General features: G+C 54.5%; 1 protein-coding gene across 1 annotated transcript; it reads left to right on the top strand.

Annotated features, from left to right (window-relative positions):
- Nucleotides 1–1,093: 1,093 nt before the first annotated feature.
- PRKCD (protein kinase C delta) lies at nucleotides 1,094–14,601 on the top strand. Its single transcript, XM_065886198.1, has 17 exons — nucleotides 1,094–1,208; nucleotides 2,345–2,544; nucleotides 3,869–3,929; nucleotides 4,102–4,264; nucleotides 4,368–4,399; nucleotides 5,576–5,661; nucleotides 5,918–6,047; nucleotides 6,705–6,805; nucleotides 8,051–8,147; nucleotides 8,328–8,425; nucleotides 8,591–8,764; nucleotides 9,060–9,151; nucleotides 9,717–9,779; nucleotides 10,798–10,936; nucleotides 11,090–11,278; nucleotides 11,875–12,003; nucleotides 14,125–14,601. The coding sequence occupies exons 1-17, from the start codon at nucleotides 1,094–1,096 to the stop codon at nucleotides 14,281–14,283; spliced, it is 2,028 nt and encodes a 675-aa protein (XP_065742270.1). The 3' UTR covers nucleotides 14,284–14,601.
- The last annotated feature ends 4,244 nt before the right edge of the window (nucleotides 14,602–18,845 follow it).

Genomic DNA, 18,845 nt, shown 5'->3' with positions numbered 1-18,845 from the left:
ACGTATATACAGGGATGAATGTTAGCGTTCCTGCAGCCTCAGCTGTGGAGCTCCCTCCTGTGGGGCCTAGGCCCGGAGCCAGTGTCTGTGCAGGTGTACGAGTGTACACCTGTGGGCTTGCACAGCTGAGCATCCTCCACGAGGACAAGCCGAAAGACCTTCAGGGCCACCCGTCGTGATCCTCGATTTGAGGAACTGTGAGGAATGGGGGCGTGTGGGGCCAACCTGTGTGGTGTAAGAAGCAAAGTCAGCGTTACATTCGACATTAAAGTAGTTTTATAGCTGGAAAAACTTAGTCTGAAAGTGCGGACAAACTTCCAGGTAGGCGAGAGCGCCTGACCCCAAGGGGCTCAGGTTCAGAAGTGTCAAGCACGCTGATGTGGGTGGGACCTTTCACTACCCTGATCCCAGACAAAGTGGGTGCTTAATTAGGAGAATCCAGCTTTGGGTTCTGGTTCAACCTCAGGATTTCAGTTTCCCATCTGAAAAGTGGGGGTGATCATCTTGGCCCTGCTCCTTGTCTTGGCCCTGCTTGTCTGCCTGGGTAGTTATGAGCAAAAACCAAACTTTGAAAACCAAGGAGGGCTGCATGGGGCAGGGTACAGGGAGGAAGGGGTGCTGTCCTGCCCATCTTGGCTGGCACCAAGATGCTATGGCCAGCACATACTAGGTAACAGCCATTGGGTATTAAAGGATGCATTGAATGACTGACTCCCCAAATGAATGACATGGGAATCACAGGCTCACACGCCTCCAGGGCCGAGATAGGATTCGGAGAGAAGTGGAAGGGGGCCTCTGAACTGGAGTCAACTGGCAGGGGTGCCCAACAAAGGGGGCAGTGCCAGCCAGATATTGCCCAGTAGGCCTGATGTCGCACCTTCCAATTTCACCAGGGAGGCCACCAATCTAGTCTTACATAAAACTTCTCAATTTTAATGGTGGCAACTAGGACTAGTGCATTTTAAGCACCATGTGGGCCAAATTCAGTGCTGTGGGAGCCCTCGGGGGGAGCAGATACCTGACCACCTCCCAGGGCTGTCCCTGCTGCCCGCCTCACACCTTCTGTCTCCACAGCCCTGCTGCAAGCCCCAACATGGCACCGTTCCTGCGCATCTCCTTCAACTCCTACGAGCTGGGCTCCCTGCAGGCCGCGGATGAGGCAAGCCAGCCCTTCTGTGCTGTGAGGATGAAGGAGGCACTCAGCACAGGTAGGGCTGCAGGCTGGACCCTACCTGTGCTGCAGGCAATGGCAGCAGCCGGTGGGGCGGGGAAGCCAGGGCCAGGAGGAAGCAATGGAAGGGACTGTGCCTTGTTCTCCTAGAGCCTCTGAGGGATCCTTCTCTTCCTTGTCCTCGTCTCCCTGCCCAGCTCAGCTTGCAATGCAGGACAACAGAGGCGACTCACTGCCTGTAGAACCACCTGCACTGGCTACATGGAACCTTCTGTGGAGCTCAGGGCTTCTGGCTCCTCCCCTACTGGTTGTTTCACCCAAGAACAGGCTCCCTCCAGGAGCTCCACATGTCCATCTGTGCCAGGCCCTGTGCTGGGTACTGAGAACACTGCCATGCTCCAGGGCTGACCAGGCCCTGCCCTCATGGGGCTCACAGTCTGGTGGAGGAGGCAGACAGTGATCCTGTGATAGGGAAGTCCAGATGAGGAACCATCCCAGGCTGCAGTCAGGGAGGTCATCCTGGAAGAAGCAAACATCTCACGCCATTCCTTCTTGCTTCTGCCCTCACCTGGTGAACCCCTGGCTCATCCCTTAGGTCTCAGCTGAGCTGTCCCTTCCTCTAGGAAGCCTTCCCTGACCCTTAGGTTGGGGCAGGCCACCTGACCATGGGCGGGTCTAGAACCAGTGACCTTGCCCTCTTCAGTCTCATGACAGCTGTGATTTAATGTTCACTTGAGGGGTGAACTGATTCATGTCTCTGACCAGGACTGGGACTCTAGGAGGACAGGTACCGTGTTCCTTGCCTCCAACACCATGGCTGGCATGTGGGAGCCTGTGGCAGTGTCACTGAGTAAATGTCTAAGGGAAGGTGACATCTAAGAGGGGCTGGAGGAAGTGGGTCACAGGAAGAAGGGACAGCAGGAGCAGAGGCCCGGGGTGGAACCTAGCAGGGCACCCTGGGGAAACTGCCGGCGTTTCTGTGCTCTCATGCAGATTGTGAGTGAGATGGGGCTGGTGAGGCGAGCAGAGCATGGTCATGAGGGCTGAGGAGTGGAGACTTGGGCCCTGGGGGAGAGAGCAGGCAGATTCCATAGGATGGAAGGCTGTGGGAAGGCCCGGGATTTGAGGCACAGAGGTTCCCTAGCCTGACCTTGCCTTCCTGGCCCGTTGCAGAGCGTGGGAAGACGCTGGTGCAGAAGAAGCCCACCATGTACCCCGAGTGGAAGTCCTCGTTTGATGCCCACATCTACGAAGGTCGCGTCATCCAGATTGTGCTGATGCGAGCCGCGGAGGAGCCAGTGTCCGAGGTGACAGTGGGTGTGTCGGTGCTGGCCGAGCGCTGCAAGAAGAACAATGGCAAGGCCGAGTTCTGGGTGAGGGGCACAGCCACAGTCACGCATGTGTGTGGGCAAAGTGAGCGGGTACGGCCGAGGGCACCTGGCCGCTCCGGCCACTGGGGCAGCTCTGTAGCCAACAGCTTGTGTTCAAATCCTGGTCCTGCGATTCATCAGACCCTTCGCCTCTCTGAGTCTGCTTCTGAGTCTGTAAAAGGAGAAACTACTAAAAGACCTATGGTGGGGTCAGTTCTGATGAAATGAGCAACTGGATGCAAAGGGCTTACTGCAGAACCTGGCACATAGGCGGTGCTAACGAGAGCCCTCCTTGGTATTACAGCTGCTTCTTTCCCTTTTAATTTTGCAAAGGCAGGATGTGCACATAGTAAAACATATCAAGCTGTATGAAAGGGTGGCTCCTAGCCCCAACACCAGGTCCCCTTTCTCAGAGAACCCCATTGTTCCCAGTTCTTTTTGGAATCTTCACAGATATTCCAAACCCAGGCAGGCATAACTGGTGGGGAACACCAGTTATGATCTTCCACAGCAGTGGGGGTCGGGGTGGAGAAGGCTCATGGCCCACCACTCACCTGCTGAAACCTGGACTCTGCATGCACACGTGGCCATATGTCCCTTGTGGCCACAGGATGTCAGCGCTGGCAGGGCATCCCTGCCCCCTGCGGTTACATGTGGGCTCCTGCAGCCGAGATGTCCCCGCCAGGAAAGACCTGTGACCATGGAGACTCTACTCAGCCTCCAGTGAGGGGTGAAGGAACTAGGCCGAGAGAGGTTGACCCAGGGCTGCACCCACCCTTGAAGAATCAGGCAGAGGCTCCTGTTGTGCTCTCTGTCCACTACCCCAAAGGACACTGTCAGTCACCAGGCCCTGGGGGAGCTGAGGGTCTTGCCCTTAGGACGAGCCAGTCTGTGTGAGGAGACTGGACAGACAGAGCCCCCTACAGAGAGAGAGAGAGAGAGAGAGAGAGAACCAGCACGCTGTGTCAGTATGCGTGTGTCTGTGTGTCTGCATGTGTGGGGGGATGCGGTGCCTCCATTCTAAGATCCTTGTGAAGCGGGCAGCTGGGGTTGGGGGCGGGGAGTTTCCCTTACCCACTCTGTTCCCGGGGCCATGTGGCCAAGCTGGGTGTGGGCTGGATCCTTTTACTTCCCCAAATGTAATAATACTCCTGGGTAAGGGCTGGGGGCGGGGCTCACAGGTGGGGCCCTGCCCACTCTGGGCAAACAGGTGTCTGGCTAGGTGCTGGGACTCCCTGGCCCTTCAGGGACCAACCATGGGGGCGGGTTCTGAGTCTGGCTTGGCCCAGGCCCGCCCTCATTGACTCCCCCACCCTCACTCCTGCAGCTGGACCTGCAACCCCAGGCCAAGGTGTTGATGTCTGTGCAGTATTTCCTGGAAGACATAGGTAAGCCCCTCCCTACCTGGGCTGGGGACGGAGGTTCAGAGACCGGAGCCAGAATGGAGGTTTAGGGAAGCAGCCTCCGTTGGCGCTCTGTCCAGGACTGCCCTGGGAGGGACTGAAGGGGTGTGGCCCCTCCCGTGGGCTGGGGCTGACTTCACTCCTACCCGGTCCCCAGATTGCAAGCAGTCAATGCGGGGTGAAGACGGGGCCAAGTTCCCAACGATGAACCGCCGTGGAGCCATCAAACAGGCCAAAATTCACTACATCAAGAACCATGAGTTTATCGCCACCTTCTTTGGACAGCCCACTTTCTGCTCTGTGTGCAGAGACTTTGTTTGGTGAGACTGGCTGTGTCCGCTGGGGTGGGGTGGGGTGTGTGAGGGAGGGCCCCCATCCCCGGTACTTCCTCTCACTCACCCTGCCTGGGCACTTGCCTTTCAGGGGTCTCAACAAGCAAGGCTACAAGTGCAGGCGTAAGTGTCTCCACAGCCCAGTCTGTATGCACATGTGTGTGCACGCATGTGCCTGCGTGCCTTCACAGAGAAGCCTGTGTCCCTGTGCTGGGACGGTGTGTCTGGATGAAGCCTGTGCTTGAGTGTGTGCACGTGAGGCTTTCCATGTGGTAGTGTGTGTGTGGACGGCGGCTGCGTCAGTGGGTGCTGGAGCCGGCGTATCTCTTCCCAGTGCTTCCCGTTCAGTGACATCACGTTGGCGGCCTGAAATAGGCCCCAGTGGAGTATGTACACAGAATCTGCCAGTGCTGCACATCGGGGCTCTTTCCCCGCAGAGAGGCTGTTAGACCTTTGCCAGCACATCCCTGGCTGCATGTGTGCTTCTTTTGAGAGTTGTGTGCATCTGGTACACACGTATGAGCACACCCTTCCTCTACGGCCATCGGTGCATGCATGAGGCAGTGTGGACCGGTGGTGGTGAGCACAGGCTCTGGAGCCAGCCTGCCTGGGTCTGAATCCCAGCTCTACCACTTCCTAGCTGTAGGACCTTAGACAAAGTTACTTAACCTATCTGTGCCTCAATTACCTCATCTGTAAAATAGGGACAATAGAGTCATTGTGAAGATCAAATGGGATAAAATATGTAAAGCTGTATTTTAAGTCTGGCTGGTGCCCGGTAAGCATTCTATGTAAGAAGGTTTGTCATTATACATGCTGTGTACGTGTACCTGAGTGCCTTTGTGTTGGGGTGCATCTGTCAGTGTGTGTGTGTGTGTGTGTGTGTGTGTGTGTGTGTGTGTGTGTGTGTGTGTGTGTGTGGCGGGGGGGGTGCGGTGAGAGAGCTTAAGAGCTGTTTGCTGTCCTGAGCCACAAAGAGGGCTCCCCTGCCTCTAGTTCTCTCACTGCCATGCCCCCCTCCCTGCCCACCGGGACTCCTTGAGCCTTTCCTAACCTCCGAGACCCCCCCAGATCGACCTGTCCTCCCCGCCCCATCCTTCCCAGACTCCTCCCACAGGGACTGACCGGAGGAGAGAAAAATCAAGCTCTAGGCCAAGGGCTCCATGTGGTGAGGGTGTGGGTGGTCGGGGAGCACGGGGACTTTGTGTGGAAGGCAGGACTGGGCCGGGGGGCGCCAGCTCACAGACTCTGCCCCTCCGGGGCCTTCCCGTCCCTCTCCCGGGCCTGGGCCTCCTCAAGAATGCAACGCTGCCATCCACAAGAAATGCATCGACAAGATCATCGGCCGGTGTACGGGCACTGCAGCCAACAGCCGGGATACCATAGTGAGGCCGGGCCCAGGGCAGGGCGGGAGGGATTCGAGCTCTCCCCACCCCTTCCCTGTGGGGTCACCCTTCCTCCCCGTTTTCCTTCTTCCTTCCTTCCCCTGGCTTGGCCCCTGGGATCCCTGGATTTCCCAGTCCCCACGGAGCCCTCTTGGGGATCTTGCCACGCATGGGGTTGGATCAGGGAGAGTTAGGGGGTGAGGAAGGGACTGGTGCTGGCATGTGACCCTTGACCTGTGACACCCCACACCCCTAGTTCCAGAAAGAACGTTTCAACATTGACATGCCACACCGGTTCAAGGTTTATAACTACATGAGCCCCACCTTCTGCGACCACTGCGGCAGCCTGCTCTGGGGGCTGGTGAAGCAGGGATTAAAGTGTGAAGGTGCGTGCCGGCTAGGGCGGGGGCTGCGGCGGAAGTGGGAGGGGGGCCCACCCGGACCCCAGAAGCTGAGACCAGCTGAGGCTGCCTTTGCCCCCTCGCTCGGGGACTCTCACGTGGATGAGGCCTCCTGGCCCCTCCCCACTGGCTCGACTGACTCTGCCATTTACTGCTGTGTGACCATCAGAAGGTGGCCCCACTGCTGAGAGCTCCATGTCCTCAAGTATAAAACAGGTGTTAGAGTCGAGTCGGCCCCAGAGAGTCACCGAGGGGAAAGCAGGCGGAAGGTGCTCCCCGGCCAGGGCCCCTCTCACACCAGCTCAGCTTGTGCTCCTTGCAGGCCCTCCCCCACCTCAGGCTTCACTGAAACGAGAGACGTCTGGAGGAAAAGTGACTTGTCTAGCTTGTCCCAGACATTTGTTTTTTCTTTTTCTTCTTTAAATAATGAAAGATTTGAGGTGCTCGTGATGGCTTCAGATACATCTTTTTCTAAATGCAGGAAACCCAGCAAACCCTGCCAAAAGCCCTCCTCTCTCCTGCTCTCTCCTCCATCCCTCCCTGCCCTTGGCTGGGCCTGGGACAAGGGGACAGTTTTTTTGGAGCCTGCTGGCTGCCTGCCTGGGCGGGGGCCCTGATGGCTCTGCTTCTCTCCCACCCCAGATTGTGGCATGAACGTGCACCATAAGTGCCAGACGAAGGTGGCCAACCTCTGTGGCATCAACCAGAAGCTCTTGGCCGAGGCCTTGAACCAAGTCACCCAGGTGGGCAGGCACTGTGGGAACCCTGGACAGAGGGTGACAGGGTTGGGGACGAGTCAGGGCTCATGCCCACTCCTGGGGAACTGCAGTGAGGGACGTTTATACATAAGACCCTACTTCTGGAAGATCCAGTTCAAGGATTGGACATTAGAGGGTGGTGGGCTTGTTCTCCTAAGAAATTAGTTATTCAAGCAGTGCTTTTCCTGAGGGTGAACCTGGGTGACTGCAAGGTTGGAACACTTGGAACTAAAGCCTTTATGTGTATATGGTTTTTAAAAAAAAAAAAGAGTTTAGGGCTTCCCTGGTGGCGCAGTTGTTGAGAGTCCGCCTGCCGATGCAGGGGACACGGGTTCATGCCCCGGTCCGGGAAGATCCCACATACCGCTCCCACGGAGCGGCTAGGCCCGTGAGCTATGGCCGCTGAGCCTGCGCGTCCGGAGCCTGTGCTCCGCAACAGGAGAGGCCACAACAGTGAGAGGCCCGCGTACTGCCAAAAAAAAAAAAGTTTACCTAAAATCTCTTTTTGCTCCTTTACTTTTTTTTTTTAATTAATTAATTTATTTTTGGCTGTGTTGGGTCTTTGTTGCAGCATGCGGGCTTTCTCTAGTTGTGGCGAGCGGGGGCTACTCTTCGTTGTGCAGCACGGGCTCTAGGTGCGCAGGCTTCAGTAATTGTGGCTTGCGGGCTCTAGAGCACAGGCTCAGTAGTTGTGGCACATGGGCTTAGATGCTCCGTGTCATGTGACATCTTCCTGGACCAGGGTTCGAACCCGTGTGCCCTGGATTGGAACGTGGATTCTTAACCACTGCGCCACCAGGGAAGTCCAGTGTGTACATGTTTTTTGTGTGTGTGTATTTGGGTATGGGTGGAGCTTGAAGGAGGCCACAGAACTTTAAGATTCTAGAATCTATCACAAGTGAGGAAAAAAAAAAACAAGTGAAGGCAACACAAATAAAAATCTATTGAGTAAGTGGCTGGGAAGTTAGGGTTCAATTTCCAGAACTCTTGTTTGTAATCAGTGCCTTCCAGACCACCGAGGCGTCTCTGTGCCGGAAGTGTGTGTGCGTGTGTGCGCGCACTTGTTCACACATGTGTACATGCACATGCACCGCCTGGGGTCCTGGGCTCTGCCCCTGCTGTCCCCCATTGGTATTGAGGGTGGAGTTATGGATGGTTGGGGTCCTCCCTCTGGTTTGGGAGTTCTGACCATGGTATGACCTCTGGCCCCCCAACCCCTACCCCCTCCAGAGACCTGCCCGGAGGTCGGACTCCGAGACTGCAGAGACTGTTGGGATCTACCAGAATTTTGAGAAGAAGCCAGGAGTCTCTGGAGATGATGTCCCAGGTGAAGCTGTGCCCATTCCTTCCAGGAAAGCCCCTACCCCCGCACACCAGCATGGGACCCAGCCTCTCCACACAGTTGAGTGCAACTGGAGAGGAGGCACCTCTGTGGGGAGGGACCCAGCAGGGGAGGACCACCCTCTGGACGTGAGACATGAGTCTGAAGCAGCTGTCTCTTGGGCAGGAACTGGGACCTACGGCAAGATCTGGGAGAGCAGCACCAAGTGCAGCATTGAGAACTTCACCTTCATCAAGATCCTGGGCAAAGGCAGCTTCGGGAAGGTGAGGGCCCCATGGCCCTGGGGCAGGCAGCCCGAGGGACCTGGGCTTGGTAGCCAAGGGGCACCTGCTTCCCACCCTCCCTGGGTGCTTCCGGGTTGGGTTGGGCCGTGTGCCCTGACCTTTGGTCCGAACCTCCCCTGCTCAGCACCCCTGCCCATCTGTCAGGTGCTGCTCGCAGAGCTGAAGGGCAAAAAGGAATTCTTCGCCATCAAGGCCCTCAAGAAGGACGTGGTTCTGATCGATGATGACGTGGAGTGCACGATGGTGGAGAAGCGGGTGCTGGCGCTCTCCGGGGAGAATCCCTTTCTCACCCATCTCTTCTGCACCTTCCAGACCAAGGTGCCGGCCCGCCCACTATCAGTGCCCCTGGCCCACATCCCCCCTCAGTCGCTCAGGTCAAGGCCATGTCTCCCATTGAGATTCTCCAGGGCAGGGCCCAGTCTTCTTCCTCAGACCACTTAAGGCAAGGCTGAGTCCCCCTTCCTCAGACTCCTCAGGGCAGGGCCGTTCTTCCCCCCTCACAGCCACCAGGGCAGATGTCCCCTGCTTCCTGTTGGGGCTTGTCCCTAGTGGTCCTCAGTGAAGGAGCTGCCTGCCGCTTTCTGTGCCTCTGCTCACCACCCTCCCCCCACAGGACCACCTGTTCTTTGTGATGGAGTTCCTCAATGGGGGCGACCTGATGTATCACATCCAGGACAAAGGCCGCTTCGAGCTCTACCGTGCCACGTACGCGAGGCCCTGTTGGGGGAAGAGCCCTCTGCCCATCTGCCTTCCATTCCTTCTTCCCTCCCCCTGGTGAAGCCAGCCTGGGCTGGAGCTGGGGTTGGAGAGACTTGGGGTGGCCAGGGCCATCCCCCACCCCGTGTGGGAAGCTAGGGGTGAGGGGTGAGCTGTGGGTGGGAACACAACCTAGACATGCCAGGTCCTGTCCCCTCCCTGGGCCTCAGTGGGTGGGTGATCCTGCACAATGCAGGACCCAGGTGGGTGGCCACTAAACTAGCATGCACCCCCAGACTGTGTGTGTGTGCACACAGGCATATCTATATAAATGCATACACTCTTAGGACAGAGAATTGTCTCATTTGGAGCTTTTTACTTCACAATTTTCTTTTCTGCCTTGGCTACCAGCCCCTACTTGCCTGATACAAGATGTGCTTGATCAGGACCAGGTTGTCTGTGGAGTTATTTTCAGCATTTCCTGTCCTTGGGGGTGGGGATGAAGACCCAGGGAGAAGCAGGGGCTGCTTACAGAAATCTCAGGACACTTTGTGTGTGTGTGTGTCTCATACAGGTTTTATGCGGCTGAGATAGTCTGTGGACTACAGTTTCTACACCAGAAAGGGATCATTTACAGGTGCGGGGATTGGAAGGTGGGGGGTGTTTAGGAGGGGAGGCCCCGACCCCATCATATCCTCTGAAATGCTCTGAGTGGATCCCGGTCCAGCTGTGGCCCCATCTCCTCTTGGAGTTGGTCTTTAGTTGGATATTTGCTTAAACCACCTACTCCATTGCTACAATTCCTTGTGGCCCCTTAGCTGAGGCTGGCACAGCTCCAGGGACTGGGAACTCCCTGCCCATACTCGACACCTTTGGTGGGAGCGCAGCACTGACTGGTATGGTGTCTCCCTCCCTTGGAGCCATCGGTCTCCCTCTGCAGCTGCATCTGAGCACTCTGAGCTTCCACCAATGGGGTCTGCTTTCATAAATTCTCACTCAATAAATGACAGTCCCATCCTGCCATGGATTAATATGTACTCATCCAAAAGGCTGAGGCCGTGCTGTGTGTACTATTGTGGGATGATCCCAAGGTGTGTTGTCAAGTGGAAAACCAATCCATGGGACAGTGCATATTGGATGTTAGGGACCAGGCTTTAAAAGGTGGCGTGAGATGCACATTGTAATGTGCTGTCTGTGCCTGGACTCAGTCTAGGGAGGGCCTGGCAAGCGAGGTTAGTGGAAGATGGGCCTTGTGCTGTTCTGCTTTTCTGGTGCTTGTTACCGTGTGCCTAAGTTATCTACTCAAGTACCTACATAAAATAGATGGGCTCCCTGCCCTTGTGGAGTCTGACAAACCTGAGTCCAGGCGCTTCCACAGCTGAGTAGCTGGGTGACCCTAGGCAAGTGATACCACCTCGTTGAGCCTCATTTTGGGCTTTGGGAAGTAGGTTGGTGGGTGTCCAGCACACAGCACGCAGTAGGCGGCTTGCAGGAAGCACCTGTGTTTAGTACCTCTTTCCCCTCCTCTTCCTCATTCCCTCGTCCCCTGGAGAGAGTCCTAGGCTTTCCGGACTGACAATGGGGACATGGGAGGGGACTACAGGGAGGAAGGGAATTGGACCCTAATGACTCCTCTTCCTGTCCCCTCCCCGCAGGGACCTTAAGCTGGACAACGTGATGCTGGACCGGGACGGCCACATCAAGATTGCTGACTTCGGCATGTGCAAGGAGAACATGTTTGGGGACAAACAGGCCAGCACCTTCTGCGGCACCCCTGACTACATCGCCCCCGAGGTGAGTGGCACCCTCCGGGCCCTGCCTCTGGCCAACACCTTGTCTCCACAGGGGGTGGGTGGCAATGTCCGAGTCACAGCCGAGAGGCTGAGGAGGGCTGGTCGGGGCTTGTGCTCCAGGGCCCCCTCAGCTCCGGCACCCCCTCTGCCCCAGATCCTGCAGGGCCTGAAGTACTCATTCTCCGTGGACTGGTGGTCCTTTGGAGTCCTTCTCTATGAGATGCTCATTGGTCAGTCCCCCTTCCACGGTGACGATGAGGACGAACTCTTCGAGTCCATCCGTGTGGACTCACCGTATTATCCCCGCTGGATCACCAGGGAGTCCAAGGACATCCTGGAGAAGGTAGGAGCCCCTGGGCTGGGCTGGCAGGGGCAGGAGCTGGTAGACACCAGGTCACGGGAATGCCAGAAGCCTCCTGTCTCAGGGATGGCAGCCTCACCAGTGCTCTGGTCCTAACACATTGGGGGGTCACTCTCCTGCCACGTTCTTGGGACCTCCTGTCTATGTTCCCTGTACTGAATCAGCCTGGCCTGGCAATGATGGGCTTGGGGTCAGAAGACAGATAGACCTTAGGCTAAACTCTGAGTCTATCTCCTTATCTACAAAATGAGGCCAGAAGAGAACCTTTCTCACAGAGTTTTTTGGGAAAAAAAACATAAGTGTATGATGCCAGGCAGATGGTAAACACCCAATAAGAGCTACTGCTTTTGCTCACAAGTCCCACCAGCTGAGAGTCCTGGCAGCCCCAGTCCACACCCTATTTCTCCACCGGACCTGGGACCAGAGGCCAGAGAGGACTTCTCAACCCCAGAGGCCCTGGGCTGTGATACCAGGCTGGGCAGGACCAGCCTGGGCACCCCTCGGCCTGCTTGGGGTTTTCTGAGGCTCCCATTTCCTACAGCCCTCGGGTGCTAACCAGGTTCCCTGCTGCATTGCAGCTGCTTGAACGGGATACAACCAGGAGGCTGGGAGTGACAGGGAACATCAAAATCCACCCCTTCTTCAAGACCATCAACTGGGCTCTGCTGGAGAAACGTGCAGTGGAGCCGCCCTTCAAGCCCAGAGTGGTACGTGATCCCGCTCCAGTGGGGGCTGCCCACTCAATGTTGTCTCTCACTGCCTTCCGGAGTGGACTCCTCCTGCTTTGCCCTGCCTCTCTCCTGCATCATTCACATGCTCTCCTCCTCTCCCTTCTTCTAGCAAATCTGCTTTCCCAACCTCCTTGGCACACTGAGCCACAGCCTCTACCCTCGTATCCTCACCATCTCTCCTCAGTCAGTCATTCAACAAACATTGGTGACAGTGGATCCAGCCACCCTTTAGCATACATTCTTTAAAACCCACTGTGTGCACGGGAGTATGCTTTGGGGATCAGAGTTAAGGCCCCCCTCCCTCCACCTACCCATCTATTCCAATCCATTTTCCAAAAACTATCGGAAATGCTGAGTGCCCTCTGGGTGCAGAGCACTGTGCTGGGCTGTATAGCGAAGTGGGAGGCCCAGTCCCAGAGCTAGAGGGGCCCCAGCTCCTCAGAGAGATAAGAAACTTGCACACTGATGGTCATTTATGATAAATGACAGCAGTACAAGACATGTCACAAGGCCACACACAGTCAGTTGCCATAGGGATGGTCTGTGGGCAGGTGCCCAAGATGCAGAGATCGGGGTGGGTCTGAGAGGAAATGGGATGTCTGCAGGGCTGGGGAAGCTCGACCAGGCCAAGGGCAGATGGGAGGTATTCCAGGTAGAGGAGGGATGGTTTGCATAAAGGCCCAGAATCTAGAGAAACCACCAAGGAGCCAGCAGGAGAGCAGAGGGAGGCTGGACTTCTCAGAAGTTGAACTCTGTGGCCCTTCTCTGTTCGCAGCTCTTCCCTCCCTTCCCCTTTCTCTCCTTTGCTTCCCCTCCTCTGTCAGGACACGCTGTTCCCACTGAGCAGCCTGCGTAATGTGCCCCCGTGTTTGTGTCTTGAAGCCGCAGAGCACTCCCCCATTCCAGGGATCTCAAACTCAGTGCCTCCTGCCCTGGGCACGTCACTATCAGGCCAGGCCAGCTGTAGGAAAATCACGCAGCCTGCTTTCAGTGTCTTGCTTTTGATAGAAAGAAGGATAGACTGATTTTAAATAACACCAGGCAGCTGATCAGCAGCCCCTGTCAGTGGGAAGTGGGGCCCGTGATGTACTGGCCAAGCGGATTTCAGCACCAAGAGTGGGCGGACGTGCCAGGAAATGGGCCCAGGGCTGCTCTGCTCTGTCAGTTCTCAAAGAAGCCAGAAACCAGGATTTTTATGTCAAATTGCCCTTTTTTTTGCAGTACGTGGGCCTCTCACTGTTGTGGCCTCTCCCGTTGCGGAGCGCAGGCTCCGGACGCGCAGGCTCAGGGGCCATGGCTCACGGGCCTAGCCGCTCCGCGGCATGCGGGATCTTCCCGGACCGGGGCACGAACCTGTGTCCCCTGCATCGGCAGGCGGACTCTCAACCACTGCGCCACCAAGGAAGCCCCAAATTGCCCAATTTTAAAATATTGGCTCAAATGCCGTTAAAACCCATGGCTAGTCAAAATGGTTGTACCTGCAGCTCAGTTTGGCCTGAGGGCCACCAGCTTAAGACCTCTTTCAATCACTCTTTCATTGTACCTTCAGAAGCAGAGAGTTGGCAAACTTTTCCTGTGAACAGCCTGAGAGTAAATATCTTAGGCTTTGCAGGCCAGATAGTCTCAAGGCGGCCATAGACGGTATGTCAGTGAGTGGGTGTGGTTGGGTACTAATAAAACTTTATTTATGGATGCCGAACTTTGAATTTCATTTAATTTTCACATGTCATGAAGTGTTATTCTCCTTTTGATTTTTTCCTAAACATTTAAAAATGCAAAAGCCAGCCTTAGCTTGTGGGACCTACAAAAACAGGTGGTGGCTGGGCTTTGGCCCAGGGCTGTGGTCTTCTAGAACCCTGCTTGGGTGGATGCCCACCTTTCCTCCTCCAGGCCCCCTGCTGGCTTCCCTCATTCCCTTGGTAACAGCATCTACCTTCCAGCAGAAAGACTCCCTTTTCTGTTCTAAATAAGGACAGCTCTGGCTTGTCCCAGCCCAACAGGGATTATGGCTCTGGGAATGGGTCCCTGGAACGTCGGGAACCCGTTGGAAGGTTGCCCTTTGGGTCCTGCTTACACACCCCTGCCTTCTGCTTGCAGAGGTCTGCTGGAGACTACAACAACTTCGACCAGGAGTTCCTGAACGAGAAGCCGCGCCTCTCCTACAGCGACAAGAACCTCATCGACTCCATGGACCAAACAGCATTTGCCGGCTTCTCCTTTGTGAACCCCAAATTCGAGAGGCTCCTGGAAAATTGAGGTTGCCAGACACGTGCCCCCAACCCACCCCAGCCAGGGAGCCTGGGTCAGCCAGCACGGCCTGCTGACCTGGCCCAGGCAGAGCAGGCAGGGCCCCCCACTTCATCAGCACCTGCCTGTCCCCCACGATAAGCAGCAGTGTGATTGTCATAATTTCTGCTGCTGCCTGTCTCCCTCGTCCCCCAGAGAGGCCTCAGCTCCTGTCTGGCTGGGCTTTCATGGTACTTCCTCTGTGAATTGTATGTGAATTTGCTTTTCCTCTGCCCTCAGAGGGAAATTGTAAATCCTGTGTTTCATTACTTGAATGTAGTTATCTATTGAAAAAAATATGTAATATATATATATATATATATATATATATATATATATATATATATGCACATATATATATATATATACGCATATATATATATATAGGCTGTATATATTGCTCAGTAGAGAAAAATGTGGGGGACTGGTAATATGATCTTTTAAAATATATATATATTATATATATGACGCACACCCTCCCCACCCCCCACCACCCCCCCACCCAAAAAAAAAAAAGGAGCACAAGCTGTTTGAACCGCCAGGTTCTTTTATTTGTGTGTCTAAATAAACACCAACTGATACTGACCTGGCTATCAGGACACGTTTCTCCCAGGAAGCTGGTGGCTGCTGCTCCCACTTCTGGCAGCTCTGTCTTGGAAGTTAAACCGAGCTGTTAGCTGCAGATGCAGACCCCTGGGCTTTCATGCAAATGTGTTTGTATTTATGGGTTTCCTCTGGCTCCAGGGCCGTGGGCCAAAAGCAGAAAATTTTCTGGGTGGCTGAGGGAGCCCCAGGTGTCTCTGTGGGGTGATGGGAGGAGGAGGGACCAGCTGCAGAGAGTCTATCTCAGAAGAGTGAGGGGCGAGCGCTGAAAAGCAGGATAGTGCAAGGTCTGGCCGGGAGACGTGAGCAAAGTCGTCGAGGCCAGCCCAGACTGGGGAGGAGGACAGGGGAGAGAAAGGAAATACAGCTCAGGCTTCAGACAGCTCTGGATTCAAATCGCAGAGTAGCCAAAAGATACAGCTTTTAAGATGTCACTTAATCATTTGAAACCTCCGTTTCCTCATCTGTAAAATGGGGACAAAGCAAGGCGGTACTTGGTGTAACTCCTCATCTCATGTTTGTCCCCGCCCTTGCCACAGAGGAGTCTGTGTCTGAGTTCTAGAATCTGTATCTCAGGAGCTCTTTCCTACCTGGGGACAGGGAGGGGAGCAGGGTAGGAGAAAAAAGTGAGAAAATGCCAAGAGGCCGGGTTGAGGTTGAGAGACTTGCTCAGTGTGCCCGTGTGCAGCGAGGAAACTGGTGGCAGCCGGTGTCCCCCTGAGCGTGCAGCTGTCTGTCCCCACCACTTCAACACCTGTTCACGGCTTCCTGTTTCTTCCTCTCCACCTCTCTCTGGGCACAGGCCTCAGGCAGGGCCCTCCCTGCAGCCCCTCTGGTCCAGCCCCTGGCCCTCGTCCCTGGTGGTGAACGAGGTGCCCCCAGCGCCAGATTGGCTTGCCCTGGCATCCAAGTAGCTGATTTCCAGCAAGTTCATTTTTCTGGGCTGAGGTACAAGTTTCTACAGCTGGAGAGGAGCCGGATGGGGGGGCTGATGCTGCGGGGATTGGGGGCCAAACTCTCCCCAGAGAGACCTAAGTGTCCCCCTGTCCTCTCTACCTGCCATCCTCTTGGGAAACACTTGAATCCCTGCTCTGCGTCCAGCAGTGAAAGCCCCAGAAGTGGGGCTTTTTCCCCTTGGGCTCACAGTCGGGGGGGGAGACACAGCGTGACATGGGCTGTGCTGGGGAATGCTGGGGCTGTGAGAGCCCAGAGGAGGAGCCTGGGGACCCCTGTTCCCTACTTCTGTTGCACAGGCCCCAGAAGCCCTCGGGGTGGTCCAGAGTGTGTTTAGAACAGAACTACAGTTGGTGAGTGAATTCAGAGCCTCTCCCGTTGTCCTGCAGCTCCAAGGCAGAGCCATGCAGCCAGAGCCCATTTCCTCCTGCGTGGGCTGGGAGATTAAGTCGTTTTTCAGCCAGAGGCTGTGGAGGGTGGCAGGAAGAACGGAAGTGTGAGTTCTACTCCGCTACCCACACACTGTAACCACCACGAGTTTCTTCCTTAGGCCTCAGTTCCTCATCTGTAAAACGGGACCATTACTCCTTACTGGCTCTTGGAGCTCCCAGCTCTGGGGAACCCCTCAGAGACTGATGCTAGGTACCCCATGGGGCTGGGCAAAGCCTGGGGGATGGGGAAGCAGCTGCCAGGGATTCTGCCAAACTGCCTGGGAAGCTGTGCGGCTCGAGGCCTGTTCCCAGAGTTGCATAGGCACCAGGCCTGATGGATGGCCCAGGAAATGCCTCTCGTGGCTGGGCCCGGAGCCACGCTTTCACTGGGAACTGGGGGTCTGGAAGACGGCCCTCCACCTGCCAGGTAGGTGTGTAGGCAGAGCAGCGAGCTTGGCCTCCACCTGAATTGTGTACCAGGCCTCACACTCAGAGCCAAGCAAACACAGATGCAGGAGGGCCTGGGGGCAGGAGCAGGGCTCTGCTGTCAGATACCCCTGGTTTCAAACCCTGCATGTCCCTAGTTGTGTGACCTCAGTGAGTGACAACCTCCCGGAGGTCCGGTTTCCTTTACTGTAAAATGGGGATGCAGGCAGACTTCATTTTACTGCACTTCGCTGTACTACACTTTGCAGACATCACGTTCTTTACAAATGGAAGGTTCGTGGCAACCCTGCATGGAGCAAGTCGATCGGCACCATTTCTCCAACGGCATTTGCTCACTTCGTGCTTCTGTGTCACATTTTGGTAATTCAATATTTCAAACTTTAAATTATTATATTTGTTATGGTGATCAGTGATGTCTGATGTTACTACTGTAATTGTTTTGCAGCACCACCAACTGTGCCCATATAAGAACTTAATCCGAACTTCCCTGGTAGTCCAGTGGTTAGGACTCCATGCTTCCACTGCAAGGCACATGAGTTCAATCCCTGGTTGGGGAACTGAGATTCCACTTGCTGCACAGCGCAGCCAAGAAAAACGCAAAAAGATGAGAATCCACCTGCCAATGCAGGGGACACAGGTTCGAGTCCTGGTCTGGGAAGATCCCACATGCCACGGAGCAACTAAGTCTGTGGGCCACAACTACTGAGCCCGCGCTCTAGAGGCTGCAAGCTACAACTGCTCTAGAGCCCATGTGCCACAACTACTGAAGCCCACGCGCCTAGAGCCGGTGCTCCACAACAAGAGAAACCACTGCAATGAGAAGCTTGCACACCGCAACAAAGAGTAGCTCCTACTCGCTGTAACTAGAGAAAGCCTGCGTGCAGCAATGAAGACCCAACACAACCAAGATAAATAAATAAATTTATTTTTTATAAAGGGAAATACATTTCACAAGGCTATAGCTGCCACACATAGTGATTCCTCTGATGGATCTGAAAACTGAAAACCTTTTGGAAAAGGTTTACCATCCTAGATGTCATTAAGACATTTGTGATCCATAGAAAGAGGTCAAAATAACATTAAGAAGAGTTTGGAAGAAGTTGATTCCAACCCTCGTGGATGACTTTGAGGGGTTCAGGACTTCAGTGGAGGAAGTCACTGCAGATGTGATGGAAATAGCAGAAGAACCAGAGTTAGAAGTAGAGCCTGAAGATGTAACTGAATTGCTGCAATCTCATGATAAAACTTTTAACGAACGAGGAATTGCTTCTTATGAATGAACAAAGAAGGTGGTTTCTTGGGATGGAATCCGCTCCTGGTGAAGATGCTTTGAAGATTATTGAAATGACAATAAAGGGTTTAGAATATTACATAAACATAGTTGATAAAGCAGTGGCAGGGCTTGAGAGGATTGACTCCAATTCTGGAAGAACTTCTACTGTGAGTAAAATGCTACCAAACAGCACTGTGTACTATAGAGAAATCATTCATGAAAGGAAGAGTCATTTGATATGGCAAACTTCATTTTTGTTTTATTTTAAGAAATTGTCACAGCTTCCTCAATCTTCAAGCAACCACCACCTTGATCAGTCAGCAGCCATCAACATCGAGGCGAAACCTTCCACCAGCAAAAAGATTACAACTTGCTGAAGGCTCAGATGATGGTTGGCATTTTTTTAGCAATAAAGTACTTTTTAATTAAGGTATGTACATTGCTTTTTAAGACCTAATGTTATTGCACTTAATAGATTACAGTATAGTGTAAACATAACTTATATGTACTAGGAAACCCAAAATTTTTTGTGACTCGTGCTTTATTTCGGTGCTCTGGAACCGAACTCATAATATTTCTGAGGTACGCGTGTAGCTATGCTGATGCTTGTGGACTAGGATGATTTCTGTAAGTGCATCCCACGGTCTCAGGACACAGTAGATGCTCAGTAAACAGCAGCCACTGTGACCCCATCCCCTCAAGGGGATGAAACATGCTCAGGATAACGGGCCTGTCAGCTGCACATCAGACCCCGTGGGCCTTTTGACCAGACTGCAGGAGGGCACCTTGGCAGTTTCAATTAAAACCTAAAATGTGGGAATTCC

Source organism: Phocoena phocoena, chromosome 10, assembly GCF_963924675.1.
Source record: "Phocoena phocoena chromosome 10, mPhoPho1.1, whole genome shotgun sequence".
NCBI classification, from domain to species: domain Eukaryota; kingdom Metazoa; phylum Chordata; class Mammalia; order Artiodactyla; family Phocoenidae; genus Phocoena; species Phocoena phocoena.
Note: the sequence above shows the minus strand (reverse complement) of the source record. Positions and strands in the feature narration are given on the sequence as shown.

Bases quoted from the DNA above. Each gene is read 5' to 3' on its own strand.
- PRKCD (XM_065886198.1), top strand. From the start codon at position 1,094: ATGGCACCGTTCCTGCGCATCTCCTTCAACTCCTACGAGCTGGGCTCC. The intron at 3,930-4,101 runs GTAAGCCCCTCC...CCCGGTCCCCAG, and splicing joins GTATTTCCTGGAAGACATAG to ATTGCAAGCAGTCAATGCGG. The intron at 11,279-11,874 runs GTAGGAGCCCCT...GCTGCATTGCAG, and splicing joins CCAAGGACATCCTGGAGAAG to CTGCTTGAACGGGATACAAC.